General features: G+C 43.4%; 2 protein-coding genes across 6 annotated transcripts; both read left to right on the top strand.

Moving 5' to 3' along the window:
* The first annotated feature begins 2 nt into the window (after window positions 1-2).
* On the top strand, window positions 3-11,739 carry LOC125948063 (ATP-citrate synthase). Of its 4 annotated transcripts, none has more exons than XM_049673726.1 (10): window positions 3-145; window positions 5,278-5,471; window positions 6,034-6,219; window positions 6,294-6,484; window positions 6,555-7,216; window positions 7,296-7,484; window positions 8,446-8,659; window positions 8,730-10,068; window positions 10,148-10,383; window positions 10,450-11,739. In XM_049673726.1, exons 2-10 carry the CDS (start codon window positions 5,316-5,318, stop codon window positions 10,616-10,618), a joined length of 3,342 nt encoding a protein of 1,113 aa, XP_049529683.1. In that variant the 5' UTR covers window positions 3-145; window positions 5,278-5,315; the 3' UTR covers window positions 10,619-11,739. The 4 variants fall into 4 exon arrangements, with proteins under 4 accessions (XP_049529683.1, XP_049529685.1, XP_049529681.1 ...); XM_049673728.1 differs by lacking the exon at window positions 3-145 and adding an exon at window positions 3,090-3,304 and having other exon boundaries at window positions 8,515-8,659; XM_049673724.1 differs by lacking the exon at window positions 3-145 and adding an exon at window positions 3,090-3,304.
* Window positions 11,740-15,541: 3,802 nt separating this feature from the next.
* Window positions 15,542-19,201, top strand: LOC125948069 (uncharacterized). Of its 2 annotated transcripts, none has more exons than XM_049673745.1 (4): window positions 15,542-16,231; window positions 17,991-18,210; window positions 18,346-18,440; window positions 18,517-19,201. In XM_049673745.1, exons 1-4 carry the CDS (start codon window positions 16,070-16,072, stop codon window positions 18,601-18,603), a joined length of 564 nt encoding a protein of 187 aa, XP_049529702.1. In that variant the 5' UTR covers window positions 15,542-16,069; the 3' UTR covers window positions 18,604-19,201. The 2 variants fall into 2 exon arrangements, with proteins under 2 accessions (XP_049529702.1, XP_049529700.1); XM_049673743.1 differs by having other exon boundaries at window positions 18,343-18,440.
* Window positions 19,202-19,714: the final 513 nt, after the last annotated feature.

Below are 19,714 nucleotides of genomic sequence, written 5' to 3'. Positions count from 1 at the left end.
GAGCTCGGTGGTGCAAGTTCGCTTCCAGAAGGTGTTTTCCAGGGTTTTCAGATTTCCATCGATCGGCGGTGCTACATAAATTCGTCCCTTCTTGCCACTGGACTACAACTCAGCAGAGAGCCCGAAACACCGAATCATCCAATCTGTACGTTTCCAGAACGTAAGAACAACCCCTTTTCTTCGATTACAGAGTGCGTGCGGCGAGAAATCGGTGGCGAGATGCAAATTTTCTCTTCGCCAAAGCACGATTCGTGTGTGCGTATCTGTGGTGTGTGTTTTGTGCGTGTGCTCGGATGTGTGTGCGGAAGGGAATGGACTGCGTTAACTACGTCGGCTGCTTATTTTGCATCTTTTTAATTGAAAAATCAGCGACAAAATAAGATATGGTTGGCATAGATCCCACTTCCACAGTCCGGGGATTGGAGAAATCGAGAAAACCCTCTTGCACGGACTCAGCTTTCGCCGCTCGTGGCGCACATAAACACGAATTGGAGGAATTTGTGGAATCGTCGGTCAGAGAGCGGGGAGTCGGCCGCGGAAAAGGGTTCCATCGGTGGTCATTGATCGGGTCTCTGGTTTTGTTGCATAAATTATTGGTTCCTGGCGGCCCGATCCCGTTGGCGATACGGCCGTTTTGTGTGCCACACGGGTGTTCGTGCGTACGATTCGTGGCAACGGGAGAAACGCTCGTGCTTGCGAAACGGAACGATAAACGCACAGAAAAATACATTTGGGTGACGGAAACTTGAAAGTCAACCCCTCCACGGCGGTGAACCACCGCCGGGTGTAGTAAGGCCCAGGAACTGCTGTCTTATCAGCAATGTTATCTACCGATGAGTCAAACTTCGCTTATTATGCTAAGCAAAAGTGCACAAAAGAATGCCTTACGCAATGGAAACTGATCACTCCGGACATTCTCCTCACTGGATAATGTTGTAAAAATATCGCTCAAACACCCCAACCACACAAGCGGTGGCCGCTGAAAATGTGGAATGAAATGCCGGCCAGAAGGTTGTGTTTATGTCGCCCTCTTGTTTACACGCGACACCGCGCTACCGGCAAAATGTGTCGGAGCGAGAGGGGTGGTACGCCGTTCGGACCGCGCTAAAAGATCGTACGAGATGAGATTATCGGACGAGGTGGCCTGATGTATGATGCGCGATATTCGGAGCGTTGGTGGTTGTGAGACGCGGTTTGGATCCCGCGAACCCCCTTCTCTTCTGGCCAACCTTCCGTCGAACCGTTGCTCCCATCCATGCAAAGAAACTATGAGCATTTTGAACTTGGCTGCCGTTGAATTGAGAAGAAATTGGAATGTTGCACGTCATTTGTTTGGAACATTGGCCTTGGGTGGGAGAAATTCAATGCCAAGGTTGTATCGATCGTGATTCACTGCCAACTGCCGAGTTGACCGACCAACCATTTTCAGAGCGTTTAGCGGGACCGAGTGTCCTATTCGCGGAATCTTTCGGAATCAATTTAATTTTTTGAAGCCTCATAACATCTTCAGCGTTAATTAATTACAACAAGCCCTTAAAGGTCTTCTTTCCCCTCCTAGCAACATCCCTAGCAATGATGCTTGGATGAAACATCCTTCTGTGGTTCTTACTTATGTAATCGTATGTAGCAATGACGTCACGGGGCAATGGAACAGAACGTCGGTTGCTCTTCCAGTTTTCTTATAGTGATGAAGGTAGAGCTTTCTCTGTGTTTTTTACATTGTGGAAAGTGTATTAACGGTTCGAGAACTAAAATTGTTTCAATCTTAAAAATAACATATAGCCATAACTCCAGGTCTGGCAAAACGGCAATTTTTACACAGCGCTGGCCTAGAGTGTGTACCTCTCGCTCGTCCGGAATCGCCATCGGTGGTAAGCCGTTATCTCTTGAAGATGCATTTTTCATGACCACGCTCCTACTTCCAGCTGAAGGTAGAAGCTCTTGAAACGTTGCAATGCGTCATTGTGACGTAGGCCTTTAAACAGCTCACAGTTTCTACCGGCTTCCTACCTTATCGAAAAGTGCCGTTTGATCAATCTAGAGGTCACGGGAAGGAGTTAACGTTAGCAGAATGATAGTGCGACGTGTGCTCCGTAGAGTACTTCAACGTTAACGTAGCAACATAATTTAACTTTATTTTTTTCACCAGGAAATTAGCCAAGTAAACACAATCTCATGTTTTTCAAAGTACCGTTTAACGCGGTCATGCTAGGAACGTGCAAGAATCATAAATGATATCTAATTTGCATCTGAAACCAGGTTTACATGAGATACTTTCACTCTATTGCAGCATCAGGCCAGATCAACTGGTTTAAATATACCAGGAAATACTCTGAAGCTTACTTTGCTGATGAATTTGTTGGTGACCTTGCACTAGTTGAAAAGAATAGCGAAGAAATGCTAGATGCTAATTAATGTGCATGTCATATATAGACGTTTTAATAATCGATCTTTATTGCACTGATGGTGCTGGTCACTTTGGCTGATGTTTAGAGTATACTTCACCTGTCACTAGGTCAAATGCAGGATGCACGTTCAAGGAGCATCCGTCCTTGGCAGTGTCCCGATAGAGTATTTCTTAGTTGTTTTTCCCTCAGCATGTCATGCCCGCCAGCGTTGGCCCGTATCAGTGTGCATGATGAAAGCATGACGGATGTGGCACATGACTGACTGGATGACCGCCAACACACTCGATCGGCTGCTGATGCTGCCCCGGTGTAACGGCTGTGTTTCGAAGCGAAAGGTATCTCCCAGCCCCCTGCAACCAAGCGAACCCAACCTTGCATCAGCTGAGGAGCGATAAGGAAGTTCGCCGAGAAAACGTGGCGCGCGGACCTCTGATTACCGGTCAGCGGTGTGCATGGTGTGCGGTTGTACAGCCGCCATCAAGACGTAACGCAGGAAGATTCAACGATTCGAACGCCATTGTGTGTGCGCAACGGAGACAGGAAACCTTTTGGAGCGAAAGCAAAAAGTACATCTGGCTGGCCACTACCATCACCATCATCATCTCGTTCCTTACCCGTGGATTGTTGGGCAGCAGCACACGCTCGGCCCCACGGATCAGGTTTTGTGGTTCGTGTTCGTGCCACTTTCAGCAGCTCGAGTCACTTGCCGCTGTGCCGTCGATTCGGTTGGTCGTTTGTTCTGTCCGTTCCGTTGCTGTTCGGTGAGCCAGGAGTTTCACTTTTCGGCTCGGTTACCACTTGCCGTGTTCGGTGTTTCCGTCGTTGTTCGGTGGTTGAGACACGCAACTCCTACAACACCACTCCGTCCATTCCGTAACGAGTGACTTCTGCCTGCCGTAAGTGTTGCTGTGGTTGCTGTGTCGTGGCTTTCTTCGTGCTTGCTACTCGTGCAAAGGTGAAGAGCGAGAGCTGAAAGCGTGATTCGTCGAGATTATGTAGCGAGGAGAGGCATTTTCGAGTTGCGTTTTTCGGTGGATTGTCCAGGGTGTGCTGGAAGAGAAAGTTGTTACCACTCGCTGGCCTTTATCCTCGCTAGAGGGGGTGGGTCTTGGGCTATGATGCAACCGGAAAGTAGCGATCGATGTTGCCACATAAACAAGGCGCATTAATCATCAGCTAAAGCCACAATTCTCATCCTCCGAGACTCGTAGAATAGCTTAAATTAACAGTGCCAACGGCGTGTGTGTGTGTGTGTGTGCGAGTGTATGTGCGTGTATATTGGTGCTCTTATCTCTTTATCGGGCTCTATCGGGTTAGCAAGTTATTATTTTGTTGTTGGCAAATATTAATCATGCAGCACCAACAGACCAATCGAAAGCTTGTCATGGTTTCTAGCACCGTAATCTAGAAAATGGGCTCCACAAACGCACTATTAGCTTCCGTCGACTTGCTCAACTTATCACGACGATGGCTGCACAGTGCATATGCTTGTTAATGTTTATTACAGCTACGATGGGAACCGCCATGTGACTATTGGAGTATTGCATAGTGAAGGTGCCCTCCGATAAGCGACTGTAGGTTTAAGCAATTACAGCGGTTGGCACCTGGTGAAAGGACCCGCAGGTGAATGGAATTCCTTACGGATACAAGATTCGTTTGTGCTTTCAAGCTGACGGCGATAATCAACGCGGCCCCCGTGTCTATTATCCCCAAAAAGATGATCTAATTGAAATAAATTGATAACGTTTGTCCCATCCTTTTGCTGGCTGTGAATTGGATTATCGCAATTCTTGCCACATTCAAGCAATGGTCAAGTTGATCATTCTTTGCGAATTTGCTGCGTACACGTCATCCAGTGGTTCTGTGTGGGTAGCGATGCTTCTCAGCACCCAGATCGTACACATGGTACCCGCATACCTTTACTGGGTCCACTTCTTAACACAACAGATAAGCGCTAGCTCGATCAAACGTCACAACAAACTCATTAGCCCAAGACACGAATAACTTCGGTTGAGCTCATTGTTGTGTCATTAGCAGTGAAAGTGGGCTAGCCTCTTTCCGACATCTTTACGATCGACCATTTCATACTGGCGGTGTCTTGTCTGTCCATAGGGTTATTGGTTATGGCAGGTACAGCTGATTGCTGCAATACCATCAGTTCACACCGGCAGCTAGACTTCGGTTTCCGATAACGTAAAGATGCGCTAGTCCTAGTATGATTATTGGCATTAAAACCATTGCCTACGAGGGTGCCTACGGAAAGAATATTCAGAAACTGCATCTGCGAGCACGAAATGAACATTGGGCCAGCATAAGGCTGAATCGTATTGGAGAAGCGCCTCATTTGACGCAGATCTCCTCGAGATGGACGGTGACTGGTTGCGATGGACGATACACCATTTGCTGATGTAACCGTGTGTTTTTTCACGGACAACTTAACAAACCAGCATAACCCTCTTGCAGCACACATGGTCCACCGACACGGACCTTTGCTTGGCGGGTTGGTTTGTAACCTACGAACATCAGTTTGAATCTTTGAATGAAACCGCCTAGTGTTATAATACATTCCAAAGTGGTTGGGTAATAATGGTTTCCCTGAGACGGCATTTTGTTGGGAAACACGCCCCGAATGTAAACGGATAAAGTCCAAGGTGCAGCATCCTAGTATAGACCCCGGCGATTGGTGACATGGACAGCGTACAGTTTGTAACATTATTTTTCGAGCCTACTAATGCTTTTGCAGTTTTTGTTTATATCTGTCTTCACGTCATACGATGTGGTTTAGATATTTATACCGTAAAGCTATACTAAAGGGCAAGAAGCAATTCTTAAAATAATTCAATATACGTTCAATTTGTATCATTTACAGTGCTATATAAGAAGTAAAAGCAAGCATACGTGATAAAAATGTCCGCAAAAGCGATACGCGAAGCAACTGGCAAAGACATCATTAACCGTCTTCTGCAGGGTGATCATGGAGCTGCCCAGTGCCGGTTCGCAACCGTCACTGAAACAACACAGTGGCCGCAGCTTGTAAAGGACAATCCGTGGCTGGAGACTTCGGTGAGTATAGCTCGTTCAGTTGTGTTCGTACTGCTGTCGGCTTAAGGTCATTGCTGCGAACAGTCTAATGAAGCAAAGACTTTGTTCATGATTTTGAGGAAACTATCATCATTCGTTGCGTCTTAATTCTCGATAGATGTATTTTTTGCATCGTGCACAATCAATTTATGACCTGAGTACCTTCAATAGTTTTTCATTCTCTGCCGTAAAACTCGTTCGCGGTTGCATGAATTTAAGGTTTTGATCTTTTTTTGTAAGTTGTAGTCATCTCCTCCTATCTCTCGCTTTACGTAAAATGTCTGTTCCGTCGTCACGGAACTTGTTAGAGATTGCGATGACGCAAATCAGGTGCGGACTGTTCTTCCAGCTGTTTGCATTAGATGATGGTTGATGGACGATCATCGCTAGCCCCCTATGAAGGATCGTTGTTTTGCTTGTCATGTTGAGTTTTGTCGAGATATTCAACCATATATAACTGAGAGGCATTTAGTAGTTAACAATGATAAGGTTACACTAGCAACCTAGTTTAACAAATTTATTTTGCTTTATTTCTTGTTTGCAGCCACTTGTTGTTAAGCCGGACCAGCTCATTAAGCGTCGCGGCAAGCTTGGGTTAATTGCAGTGAACAAAAACTTGGCGCAGGTGAAATCATGGATTAGCGAGCGAATGGGCAAGGATCAGAAGATCGGAAATGCAACTGGGAAGTTGCGGAACTTCATCATTGAACCATTCATCCCACATAAGGATGTAAGCAGGCTAGCTAATTCTTGTCATCCGTGCAGAGATCACTGACAATGGATCTTTATTTCTTCGTATCTCAGAATGAAGAGGCATACGTTTGCATTTACTCACAACGAACAGTGGACACGATACTGTTCTACCACCAGGGCGGTGTCGACATCGGAGACGTTGACTCAAAAGCGCTAAAGCTGGATGTACCTGTCGGACAAGATGTCTCGTTGGCAGACATTGAGAAAGTGTTACTTACGGAAATATCGGGCGCCAAGAAGCAGTGAGTTTCCGTCATTTGGTTTGGTGTGCGGAGTATTGGAAGGGGATAAAACTGAACTTATTTTTTGTAGGAGAATTGCCAACTTTGTATACAATCTGTACCGAATGTATGTGGACATGTACTTCACTTACCTCGAGATTAACCCGCTGGTCGTGACCAACGATTCGATCTACATTCTCGATTTGGCGGCGAAGCTCGATGCTACCGCTGACTTTATCTGCCGACCCAAATGGGGAGATATCGATTATCCGCCGCCCTTCGGACGTGATGCGTTCCCCGAGGAGGCTTACATTGCCGATTTGGACGCTAAGAGTGGTGCATCCTTGAAATTGACGATTTTGAACCGTAACGGACGCATCTGGACGATGGTGGCAGGAGGTGGCGCTAGTGTCATCTATTCCGATACGATCTGCGATCTAGGAGGGGCAACCGAACTGGCAAACTACGGTGAATACAGCGGTGCTCCGTCCGAACAACAAACCTACGAGTATGCGAAAACCATCCTGAGCCTGATGACCAGCAGCCCGAAGCATCCGGATGGAAAGGTGCTCATTACCGGTGGAGGTATTGCCAACTTCACTAACGTGGCCGCCACCTTTAGCGGAATCATTACGGCACTGCGTGAGTATCAACAGAAGCTGATTGATCACAAAGTGTCCATCTTCGTGCGCCGTGCCGGGCCTAACTATCAGGAGGGATTGAGAAAGATGCGTGAAATTGGCAGCAGCTTAGGTATGTACATTACATGATGTGCATGATTGTTATTTGTATAAATTTGTATTCAAAACCACACCTCTTTCTCTATATTTAGGCATTCCATTGTACGTGTTTGGTCCAGAGACGCATATGACGGCCATTTGCGGTATGGCTTTGGGAAAGAAACCGATCCCAAAGAGCTGCGATGTGCACTTTGCGACGGCTAACTTTTTGTTGCCCAGTGGGCAACAGGAGGCAGAATCGTCTAAGAAATCATCGACCAGCAGCAATGATGGCGTCAATGGTAAGGAATTTAAGTCTCAGGAAGATCCACAAAGTTTGGCTAGTGTAGCTCGTGTAACTCATGCTCAATTTACATCCTACCCTAAACGCACCATTGGTCTCCGCATTGTTCTTCATTATTTTTGTTTGGTTTCTTGTGCCACCCTATAGTCCCCGTGTCATGCATTGAACACTCCATCACCGACCATCCACGAAAGCCATCCATCGATTTGAACATTCCCATCAGTAATGCTTGCTCTCTACCCTCATCCTCCACTGCATCGCGTACGAACTTGGTTCGTTTTCGGAAATTTTTGTTCAAAACATTGCTCGGCGCAATCTATTCCTCACCCTTACTTGAGGAACAACCCAACAGCAATACCCCCCGCACCGCTGATGAAGGTGAGGATAAGCTGGATACTTGAGTTCTTAGACAAAAGCGAGTTTGCTATCACAATTCTGCAACATGCTTCTTGTAATGGATACGCAACGCAACGGATGAAGGTTCCAGTTTTTGTTTGTTTGATTGGAGGTGGTTGCTGTTTGAGGCGTGTGCATTCTTTTCCAAAATTTTGCATACGGATTTGAGCATAGACTGATACTCTTCTATGCAACGACTCCACACTGGGTCTATGAAAATTACGCTTTGGTTTGGTTTGGTTTCGTCGATGGTTTTTCGCAGTGTTTCGCAGCCATTTTTGTCATCCCAAATACTGTTTCATTTGTCTAAAGAGCATCACCTACGCTAGCCCAACCCATTGTATTAAAAGTTCTCATTACATGTCACTGTGCTTTCTATTTATTTGTTATATTTCTTTTTTTCTTCGCATCATCCTCATGCCCTGCACATCATCGTATATCGATCGTAATTCCAATCATGTGCAATCGTGTGTTCTGTTCTGTGTCTGCATCTCTGTAAACTCCTGCATTCTCCTTATCACGCACCCACATATTCGTTTTGACCTGCGTGATGTTGTGTGTAGCTGGTAGTAGTAGTAGTAGTAGTGTTAGTAAGAAACTTACTTCACCTTCCGGTGCCGCTTCTCCGCCAGGCGGAACAGCTGTTCGTTTTTCCCAAACGGACATCGGATCGGCAGCGGAATATAGACAAATGTTTACCAACCGGACGAAGGCACTAGTTTGGGGCATGCAAACTCGAGCCGTCCAATCGATGCTGGATTTTGATTTCATTTGCCGGTAAGTACGGAAGACTAAAAGAATAGAAGCGGCGCAGTTCGGGATGAAAGTTCTATTTCTATATTTGCAGCCGTGATGAGCCGTCTGTGGTGGCAATGGTTTATCCTTTCACGAGCTACCACAAGCAAAAGTTCTATTGGGGTCATAAGGAGGTGCTGATCCCCGTCTACGCGAAGATGTCTGAAGCAATCGGGAAGCATAAGGATGCGGATGTGCTGGTTAACTTTGCTTCACTGCGATCGGCATACGACAGTTCGATGGAGGTGCTGGACTATCCGCAGATTCGCACGATTGCCATCATTGCGGAGGGCATCCCTGAGAATCTAACGCGTAAGCTGAACATGGCCGCGCGAGAGCGCCAGGTTTCGATCATTGGACCGGCTACGGTTGGTGGCTTGAAACCAGGTTGTTTCAAGATTGGCAACACGGGTGGTATGCTCGATAATATTATACATTCCAAGCTGTACCGTGCCGGAAGCGTTGCATATGTGTCCCGCTCCGGTGGTATGTCTAACGAGCTGAACAACATTGTATCCCGAACCACGGACGGTGTTTACGAAGGAGTTGCGATCGGAGGTGATCGCTATCCCGGAACGACATTCATGGATCACATCTTGCGTTACCAGGCCGATCCCGCGGCTAAGATGATCGTATTGCTTGGAGAGGTTGGTGGAGTGGAAGAATATGAGGTGTGTGATGCACTGAAGGACGGTCGCATCACTAAACCACTAGTGGCGTGGTGCATTGGTACGTGCGCGTCGATGTTTACGTCGGAGGTGCAGTTTGGTCATGCCGGTTCCTGTGCCAACTCGGACCGGGAGACAGCCTCGGCGAAGAATCGTGCCCTGGAAACAGCCGGTGCTCACGTACCGGATTCGTTCGATACACTTGGCGATATGATCGGTTCGGTATACGACAATCTGGTGCGAGATGGTCACATTGTTCCGGCGGAGGAAGTTCCTCCACCGACCGTTCCCATGGACTACTCGTGGGCACGTGAACTGGGACTGATTCGCAAGCCAGCCTCGTTTATGACATCTATTTGCGACGAAAGGGGTCAGGAGCTGCTGTACGCCGGCATGCCAATCAGTGACGTGCTGCAAAAGAATCTTGGCATTGGTGGAGTCGTATCGCTGCTTTGGTTCCGTCGTAGCCTTCCTCCTTACGTGTGCAAGTTCTTTGAAATGTGTCTGATGGTAACGGCTGATCATGGTCCGGCAGTGTCCGGTGCGCACAACACGATCGTATGTGCCCGCGCTGGTAAGGATCTTGTTTCCTCCGTCGTTAGTGGCTTGTTGACCATTGGCGATCGTTTCGGTGGTGCTCTTGATGGTGCTGCGAAGCAGTTCTCCGAGGCATACGATTCCAATCTTCATCCAATGGAGTTTGTCAACTCGATGCGAAAGAAGGTATGTTTAAGCGCAAGACTCAGCCTCATGGCTTATCTTGTTATCTGGGTCATCATGTGTTTTTCATCTATCACAACAGGGTCAGCTAATCATGGGTATCGGGCATCGCGTCAAGTCGATTAACAACCCGGATGTGCGCGTAAAGATCATCAAAGAGTTTGTGACGCAGAACTTCCCGGCATACCCTCTGCTGGAGTATGCGCTCGAGGTGGAGAAGATTACTACAAGCAAGAAACCGAATCTGATTCTCAACGTTGATGGTGTCATTGCAACCTCTTTCGTTGATATGCTAAGAAACTGTGGATCCTTTACGAGGTACTTAATTCATCTGGAACATCTCAGTCAGTATCAGCCTTGTAACTTTTTCGTTTTCGTTTACAGTGAGGAAGCTCAGGAATACATCAACATCGGAGCGATCAATTCGTTGTTTGTGCTGGGTCGTAGCATCGGTTTCATCGGTCACTACATGGATCAAAAGCGCCTGAAGCAGGGTCTCTACCGTCATCCATGGGATGACATTTCGTACGTTCTACCTGAGCAGTACAACTAAAGATGCTGTTCGAAGCGAGGGAAACAGTAAACAAACTGAACAACAAAATCAACCAATTTCTATTCAGCACAACAACGGAACGAAGCAAACGCTTCGTTCTTCGCGATCCTTTCCGGGTAGGGGAAGCTTATTTGACAAACACACGTACACATATGCGAAGGTGATCGACAATTGGCTATCCGTGAGCAGCCAGCTATTCAATGGAAGAGATCCAATTCCATTCGGTAGCAGAATGGAAATGATACGTAATTGAGAGATAAAACCACGGCTAAACTGAACGGTACCGTACATCCATCGAAAGCCCCGAAAGTGGTTGCCCCTTTGTGAAATCTTCAACGCGCAACTAAAGTTTGCATGAATCTCCTCTCATGTTCTTCCCTCTCGTTCTACATTTTCCGGTGGTAAAGGTTTACTTTTGACGCTCTATCAACAACCCTAGCCGCGAAGCTGCTGCAATTCAATTTAATTCGTTACAACCGGACGAGCTATCTATTTCGCTCGCTGCATAAGTGAGCGCATATATGCGACATTGCTAAACCAGTTCCATCCTTTCTGTCTTTCCATTTCTGTTACTCAATTAAAACCTCTTACCTTTTCATCACCTCAGCTTTCTCATGAGCTAAAACAACATAAGATCACGAGGGAAGAGATAGCATTTGAAAAGAGTAGGAAAGGACAGTTAAGAAAGGCGAATCCAGGCATTTTAATTTATTTCCTCGTTTGTTACGTTCCTGTTATTCTGTTTCCCTGATCGGTTGCTCGTGTTTTCATTCAGGAAGTTCATTTTCTCACACAAAATCTTGTTGCAAGAAAGAAAAAAAGTCAAAAGATCACTATATTCCGTGAATATTCCTGTCATCTTTTTAAATGCGCGCCGATCGCGAATTAGATGAGAGAAAGACAAGTAATGCCAATTTGAGAGAAAAATTGAATGCTAGGGACACATCCGATAGGAATGATATCCTGTCGTTTTTCGCGACATTCTTTTGTTTTTCCTTTTCTTTGATAAAATTTAGATTTGCACTGCGGTTTCTGTTGCTTACTTTAAGATTGTATGGAAATGTTTCATTTATTTTACTATGACGGAAAAAGAGTAACAGCAAAAGAAAATTAAAACAATGTATAAAATGTGTTTTTATTTCGTTTTGCGCTCCACTATGTCATTTTTCCTGTATCTTTTGTTTTTCGTTTATTCGTCCATCACCCATCTTTTTCCCTGCCACTAAGCGATCAGTGACTAGATCAGCGAAGCAAAAAGTAAACATTCTATGTGCAAATGAATGTTGGCAATTTGTCTGTTAAAAGTATTCATAGTATTAATCACTTGTGAACCAGTAACCAGGGTAGCAACGTCGAAGCACACGGAAAGGTGAAATTCTATGGTAGCTGGAGCTTGTTTGTAGCAGAGTTTCAAAGAAAGAAAAAGACGGCCAATCACCATGGCCAATTAACTTTTATGGGCTGCACGGCACTTTTAGCTTGCACGGATTGTAACTTATATGTATTTTGTATTAACGTTAAAATGATATTTTCCTACGGAAACGATTATTTACCTGTAATTGTTGCTGTTGATACTTGGGTACGATTGGAAAATCAAGGCTCAGCATTCTATATCCATGCGAGTAAACTGAAGTGGAAGCGCAACACTTGATTTGAAAACTGATGTCGTTTGGTATTGAATGCACTATGAGTGGAAGCTGTAGAAGGATTTGCACTGCACTGCACTGTTGGTTCTGCGCATTGCTTATGCTCTGCCAAAACACGCACCAAAATATCACAGCTTGACTGATACCTTATAGTAGGAATAAAACGAAATTAAAAATCTAACCAATTCACCTGTTTTTTTTGCTCTAATTTATGCTAAGAAATCGTATCTCTATTGACATGCAGTCCGAAGCATTTGACGCCGCTTCTATCCGTGCTACGCGGATAAGCTTGGGTCAACCCAAGTCTGTCCTAAAGGAACAAAATATTCTGTATATAACGTATCAGTATCAATAGCTTCTGCATCCCACGTTCCAGTAATCATTCGACGAATCTTCTGATCGAGGACTCCTACTCAATACTTCGTCAGCTCTGATTTAAATACGTAAATTCCAGGAAGCTGTCGAGTATTTTTCTTATTCTTTTAAAGGAATTTGTCAACCAACAAAGCCTCTGATGGATCTTACAACTCAAGTATTAATTACCTTAGCAAATCAATTTCATTTCAGGAGTCGATTTATTTTGGTGTATTCTTCCAGATCTTCCAGGAACGTACTGTACATTGATTATCTCAGTTATGTTTCTTGATACAGCGGAGCATCTTTCTTCTTGTCTACAAACAAAATACAAAATCGGTTATTTGTATTAGTTATTCTGTTTTCTCGAACAAAATGTAGTGCGCTCCCCTTTTGTTCAGAACTCGTCCTTTGAATGAAGATCATCCAACAAATCCTGTTTGATTTGCGAGAAGAAAAGAGGAACCGACTTATCATCCAGGATGGCCGATAGTTAACATGAGTATATAGACATCTACTAGGCATTGGTGATCCTAGGTCATGAATTCTCGTAGGATTCTGGAGGTTTACCATATCTGGAGATTCTCCACCGCTGTCCTGGAAACATAAAGTACTCTGGACACAAAGTTCTCGTTACGATTAGCGACGAAGCTGCTGTTTGGTCTTCAAGCTGATATTGCTAGAGTGGAGACCATGGTGGATGATTAATCTGAATAGTGCACAATTGAATTCCGGGGGCACGATTCGTCTTTTGAGATGACGCGACAAGCGATAACTATGGCGTATGTTAAAAAACGCGTAGTTGATCATGGACGAGGTATTTCGAGAGGATCAAATGGCATTAAGATTGATAGCTTTCTTGTAGATTAGTAACGATCGAGTGGACCTGCAATCCAGCTCTTCGCTTCTGTATCAGTACCAGTACCAGTTCTGACAGCATCATTTCTTAATTGCCACTCATCCTGAAAAGTAGTTACGATTATAAAAAGGATTTTCAAATGGCATTTATAGGCATCGTGTTGTCGTACTGCGTACCAGAAAGTTTAAATTAAATAGAATACATGATATCTTAAAATTTATGTTACGAGTATCAAATAAAAACCTATGGCGACAAAATGGATAAAAGGGGCAGTTATTGGCAATCTTTCATAATCATGACAAGCGCTGCAATTAATCTTTTTTATTGGATTCATCATTCACCAGCTTTTCGAATGTGTCATTCCAAAATGATAGCAGTTAACCCGTGGCTTATGTTTGTCCTATTGTCAATGTAATTGAAAAACGCTAACATTTATACTTTAGTGCCATCATAAAAGCGTTCTGCGAGAAGGGTGATTAAATGTAAAGATCCAGTACAGATGCTGAGGACATGTGTCGGTTGTACCAGATATGGAATTTGTCACACCAACGGAACATGTGCTTTATTTTGGTGTATTGTTTCAATGTTACTCCAGCCTTTTCACTACAGAAGCCACGTGATTATCATTGCAAAGCAAAAAGGCAATGAGAGGAGAGAAATGGTACCTGCTATGCTAGTACTATTTTTGAAATAGTACCTCCGATGGAATGGGCGTTTGCCATTTGACACACCGTCATTCACAGTGGAAGACAGGAGCAAATACTAGACAGCAGTCCAATGGTGCATGAGAAAACGTCATGTCTTTTTTCTCATTGTAGATTTGTACATTTTTTCCATCAAAATCATTTCTTCTCCGTCTGAAGTGAAGACGTATTATGTGCCAACCTACCCGTACTCTTTCGTTTAAGGTAACGTTAGTTCTGATCCATCAGTTCTCTGCGTAATAACGGAAGCAGGGCGCTGGCATATGCGTTCGTCAAGCTCCTCCGAGCGTTGAAAGCCGTTTCATGTTCACCTCAGCAGGATGCAAGCCACTTACCGGACTGTAACATGCAGCTCGCAGCGGGTTTTAGCTTATTCCAGGCAGCCGCTGATGCATTTCGGTTTTTCTAGCTTTAGCGCTGATCAATGACCCCATACTTGATGCATACGGTTTTTTTGGGGATATCAATTTGGTGCCCGATACTACCCAAGGGGATCGAAAATTTGGCGAGACTCTACTAAACGATTGTTGCGCCTGACATTGACTTACTTATGGTCATGCTGCGCTTGGCAATGGCATACATTTCTAACGAAGAATGAAGATCCGCTATATCAAAGGGGATTTTTGGAGAAAGAATTTTAGATTGTGGTAGTTGTATGGGCATCTTTAAAGCATCGCAACCACACTGGCACGTGCTTTATTATTTGGAGACCATTCTTCCACACTAGCCATTCGAAATACAATCGGTAGAAAATCGTAGAAATGGTATTGAAGTAAATGCCCTCGAGAGCAGTATCATCAACGGAAATCAAAGTTCGTTTCTGAATATTTAAGGCGTATTGTTGAATAATTAATTTGCTGCTGACCAAATCCTTTCATGTTTGCTCTAGCCTTAGAATCTCAAAAGACCAACCGCGCTCCATCTGCTCCGCAAGTATGTCTTGCCAACCGCAGCATTCCGTTGCTTCTTCGTCCAGGATGCAGTGTGCTTTCTACATCAAATCCTGTGGTAACAGCAACAGGTTGAATCAATAAACAGAATTATTTCCAAAAAAGTCTCAAGAATCATTATTTATTTGTAAAAATGTTTAAACAATCCCTTCCTTATTGTAAGTAGTTTCTTGTAAGCAGCGCGATATGCACTACACGTTGTGTTACTAATACACCGGCGTCAGTTACTAGTCATAGCGTAGTATATCTTGCTAACGCACAACAATCAACAGGTGAAAGTGTGCGTGGGACGACAACCGAACTGAAGATGATGGCGCTAGCGTTCGACGAAAGCATGCTTCCCAGGCACCTTCAGTCTATATAAGAGCACGAGTGTTGGCTACGAAGCGTTAGATTCGTTTGTTGAATGATCGAGCTCGGACGAAACTCCGTAGTCGTCTAGTGATAATTCCCAGCGACGATCCTTTTGCTATCATTTGTCGGAAAACAATTGAGGATAGAGTGCTGAGTACAACCGTCAAAGCGCGTGAAAAGTGGAAAGTTTCAGTAACCAAACATAGATCAGAAGAGAAAAATAACCTTTCGAACATCGCGAACTTTGCTGGGCGCGTAACTGCTCATCAAAAAGACAGGTGCAGCGAGATCCTCGGCAGCTGATAGGATTCGTGCAAAAAACCTGAGCTTATGATGGATGCAAACGTGAATAATTGATAGCTTCGCGGCCACAATAGAACGGCGTGCTGGTGGCGTGATTGCAGTTGTACTGAAACCCCTTCGCACCTGCCCGCGGTTAAACGATATTCGAATTAACGGAACTGGGTTCTCGGGGGTAGCGATTGACTGCACTGCAGCAGTGTAAATAGTTACTCCATCAATCCTTGACGCACGTGAAACGTGAAACATCTACAGGAAGATCGCTTTCGCAATTCCCAAAGAAAATGCGTCGAGCTCTTTTGCAGATCACGGTCTGTTTGGTTCTGATCGAAACACGATATGTCTGGTGTAAGCTATCCAGCTATAAAGCCATAGTTCCACCGGCGAAGATGAGCAAAACCGACGAGTTGACCAAGTTTGCAGAGGTGAACTACGACGACTATCCGGTAAGATCGTAAACTGTATAAAGTTAATGGCTGTCCAACATATTTTGAGTTGATCACTTTGTCAAATATGATTTAGAATCAAATTGAAATTCCATTATGTGCATGTAGATATATTGCTCCCATCGCTAACAATATTTAATGCCACAGAAGTAAAAGAAGAAAGAAAGTAATAGAAGTATTAAAAAAAACTTTAACTTATTCAGCTTGCAATGCTATTTCAGCTATTTCAATGGTACTCCAATCTGCTGCACGAATGTATTTTATCATGCAAAATGGAACCCCACAACGTTTATGTCAGTGGTACTGATCCAATCTGGTCCTATTATTGAAATCAGTTGAATTGGTCGAAAAACTTAGTTAGTATAATAGTTTGCAACTGTATCATAACTAGGAAATTTTCTTAATTGTCGTTATCCGCTGTTGTACTAATAGCACAGTAGAAAATAATCACCGTGGAGTAAATATGCAATCGTTTATCTATTCTTGTTCTATTATTTAATAACCCCAATTATGTGCTGCTATTGAAAAAACATTGCTACGGTTGAGATTACTTTTGCCAAAATGTGTTAATTTCCGTTTATTCCATAACATTTAAATGCTTAAGGATGGTTAAAAGGGGGAAGCAAACTATTCTGGTATTTTTAATCGATGCCATTAGATTTACATAAAGTTACGTTTTTTATATTCTACTAATCTTCCATGAAGCAGTTGCATGTTATGGTATGTGTAGTGTTATTGTCACGTCATTGTCTTTTTTAAGGCTTTTGAAATCTAGATCACTTCGTCTGTTTGTTTCTTTTCGCTTCTTCTATATACCACTATTACAACTATATATTATTAGTTAAGGATAAATTTTCATATTTTTCAATCCTAATCTTCCAAATCAAGTAGTAGTTGTGTATTTTGATTTCTGCGAATTCTATTGTAAAGACGATATCCGTAGACTTTTCTGTTATTTCACATACATGTTTTAGCAGTCACCAGTCTTTGTTTTTTAAATGTCATTTAGGCATAACTTAATTTAATAATAATGATTACCAATTTAAAATATATTGTTTGCATAGACTCAACAACAATCCTGTACGTTGTTTTCGTCATATGTAGTGATAATTCGTGATTTAACACGTTACATGTCTTCTATCGAATGCTGTGGTTGCTGTTATGATATTCCCAAACAAATTGAATCGATTCGTACCGTCAACCTATGATACTATTTTTGAAATTTGGACGCTTCAGCCAAATTTAGTCGTTTCCATACACTATGACGGCTGGATGTTGGAACGCTTTGGGCAGAATCGGTAATTAGGTTTATGATTATCGTGATATCGCACAGCTGATTCTATAATAAACTTTCGTGGTTCGGATCGTCGTTGGGCTCACCGAAGTTCTTATATATTGTTAGCAGCAACGAAATGAATATTAATCATTTTTAATGTTCAAATGTACGGGAATGAGAATGTTTAAAAGTACGAATAAGAAGGGAATAAGAATGTTTAAAAGTACGGGAAACGTTTCATTTGCTAAAGCGAATCATTGTAAAAAACATTCTTTAATAGGAGATATGATTACATGAGGCCTACACTTGAGAACAAATTACAAAACAAATAAATATTCGCAATATTTGTATGATCAGTAACAACAGACGCAACGAGTCTGCTGCCACTGATCAGCATTCTTTAGTTACGGAAAACTTTCAATAAACTAAGGATTTCAAACTGTGAGACCTCAATCTAACTGCGGCTTAAACTATCGTTTCCAGATGGTAGTACCGAAGCGCGCTGCGATGCTTCTCGACCGTTTAATGGTAGCATTGCACCATGCGCTGGAGAAAGGCGATGGCGAGGATGGTGGTGTTCGCCCTATCAACAAGGTGTATCGGGATGGTCGTTACGTTGGAAAGCCCACGGTTGCACTGATACCGGCCAAAATACCAACATCCGCGAGCAAAACGGAGCAACTGATGAAAAGCTATTACGCCGGTAAATTGAGCATCATTGGCTCGCGGCCCACCACTATGGGTCACTAGCTAAAGGTTTTCAATCATTCTTCTTCTTAACGTACTGCGATTGAACCATCATCTGCTTTGTATTTTCTTCCCCATTCATCCGAAGAAGCGGATGCAGATTCCGACGCAGAAGACAGGGTCGCCAACATCATTCCGGATGAGATTGACGATATTGAGACACGGAAGGAGCTGCTGGATGAGATGGTAAGCCACGGCGTTCTAATCGAAATGCTATTTGATGCTTAATGACGGCTACTAACAATCGTTCATTTTCTTACAGATGGACATTCAAACCAGAGGCACGGATGATAAGACCAAAAAGGGTAGATACTGGAAGTGTTATTTCAATGCGGTCAGTTGTTTTTAGAATAGATCACCGAAGAACGAAGAAGAGATCGTTGTAAACTATGTTATAACTGACGATCTATGCCAGAAGATCAAGGAGCAGCCACTGAACATTGCTGGATGGTGATTATTATATACAAGTAGGCAAGCAATGGAATCAGACAAAGCGAGGTCTTTCGAAATAACCACGTTTAGACCCCGTCTCGATCGAGTCTATGTATTTAAAAACAAAGTTCTTATTACCAGGGAAATACTGTGGATATGAGACTATCTATATGGCTGTATGATGGAGATATCTACTGCTGATTATTCGGCTACGATTCTATAAAATAACACAATTAAAATGTATAAAACAACACGGGAATTCTGAAAATCAATCAGTATGTTTTTATGATGACAATAGCTACAAACTTGTTTTGAGTTTTTCTGACTTTTGTTTTCAATAAAATTGGTTTTCCTTTATGTCTTCTAATATGCGTGTTATGATTACTATTTCAGAGTTAACTCAGTTCCATTAAAATAAGTTACTAGGCTTTGAGCTTGTAGCAAAATTGAAAACCCACAACTCTCCTTCTAAAATTTAAATGCTCAGAAAAGGCAACTCGTATTTCATGTATTCCATGCACATTGTTCTATCTTTCTGCTGTACTATATATATAATAAATATGTCATCGTGGTAGAAGTTGATTTCCTCAACAGCCCATAATGGAGACGCATGGTTTTTTTTATTTAGATTTTATTTAGATACCTTGGTTTATGCTATACAAGCAAACACTATGCAATACTTTTTCATGCAACTTTTTGGATTATGTTGCCTGCATTTTGTTGCAAAAAGCTTCCATAATAGTCGGAAGCTTTGGAAAGCTTTGAATCCTTCTTCCGCACATCGAACTCTGCTGTGTTGTTCCGTTGGTTTCCGTGCTGTTACATCTAGCACCCCGGCCGTTTCCTTCTCCAACGAATGGCAGATCTTTGCAATGCGATTTGCTGTAAAATAAACCCGCTTGACGCCTCGGGACATAGTGATATTGACTATAGACGATTCGCCTGATTTGGGCGTTTTGTTCCTCATCCTTTTCACTTCTCAATTACAATTCGCAAAACTCGTGACCGCCATCGGCCATGGCGGTAAC

This window comes from Anopheles darlingi, chromosome 2 (assembly GCF_943734745.1).
Source record: "Anopheles darlingi chromosome 2, idAnoDarlMG_H_01, whole genome shotgun sequence".
NCBI lineage: Eukaryota > Metazoa > Arthropoda > Insecta > Diptera > Culicidae > Anopheles > Anopheles darlingi.
Note: the sequence above shows the minus strand (reverse complement) of the source record. Positions and strands in the feature narration are given on the sequence as shown.

Bases quoted from the DNA above. Each gene is read 5' to 3' on its own strand.
- LOC125948069 (XM_049673743.1), top strand. From the start codon at position 16,070: ATGCGTCGAGCTCTTTTGCAGATCACGGTCTGTTTGGTTCTGATCGAA. The intron at 18,211-18,342 runs GTAAATTGAGCA...ATTCATCCGAAG, and splicing joins GATGAAAAGCTATTACGCCG to AAGCGGATGCAGATTCCGAC. The intron at 18,441-18,516 runs GTAAGCCACGGC...ATTTTCTTACAG, and splicing joins AGGAGCTGCTGGATGAGATG to ATGGACATTCAAACCAGAGG.
- LOC125948063 (XM_049673726.1), top strand. From the start codon at position 5,316: ATGTCCGCAAAAGCGATACGCGAAGCAACTGGCAAAGACATCATTAAC. The intron at 5,472-6,033 runs GTGAGTATAGCT...TCTTGTTTGCAG, and splicing joins ATCCGTGGCTGGAGACTTCG to CCACTTGTTGTTAAGCCGGA. The intron at 8,660-8,729 runs GTAAGTACGGAA...CTATATTTGCAG, and splicing joins GATTTTGATTTCATTTGCCG to CCGTGATGAGCCGTCTGTGG.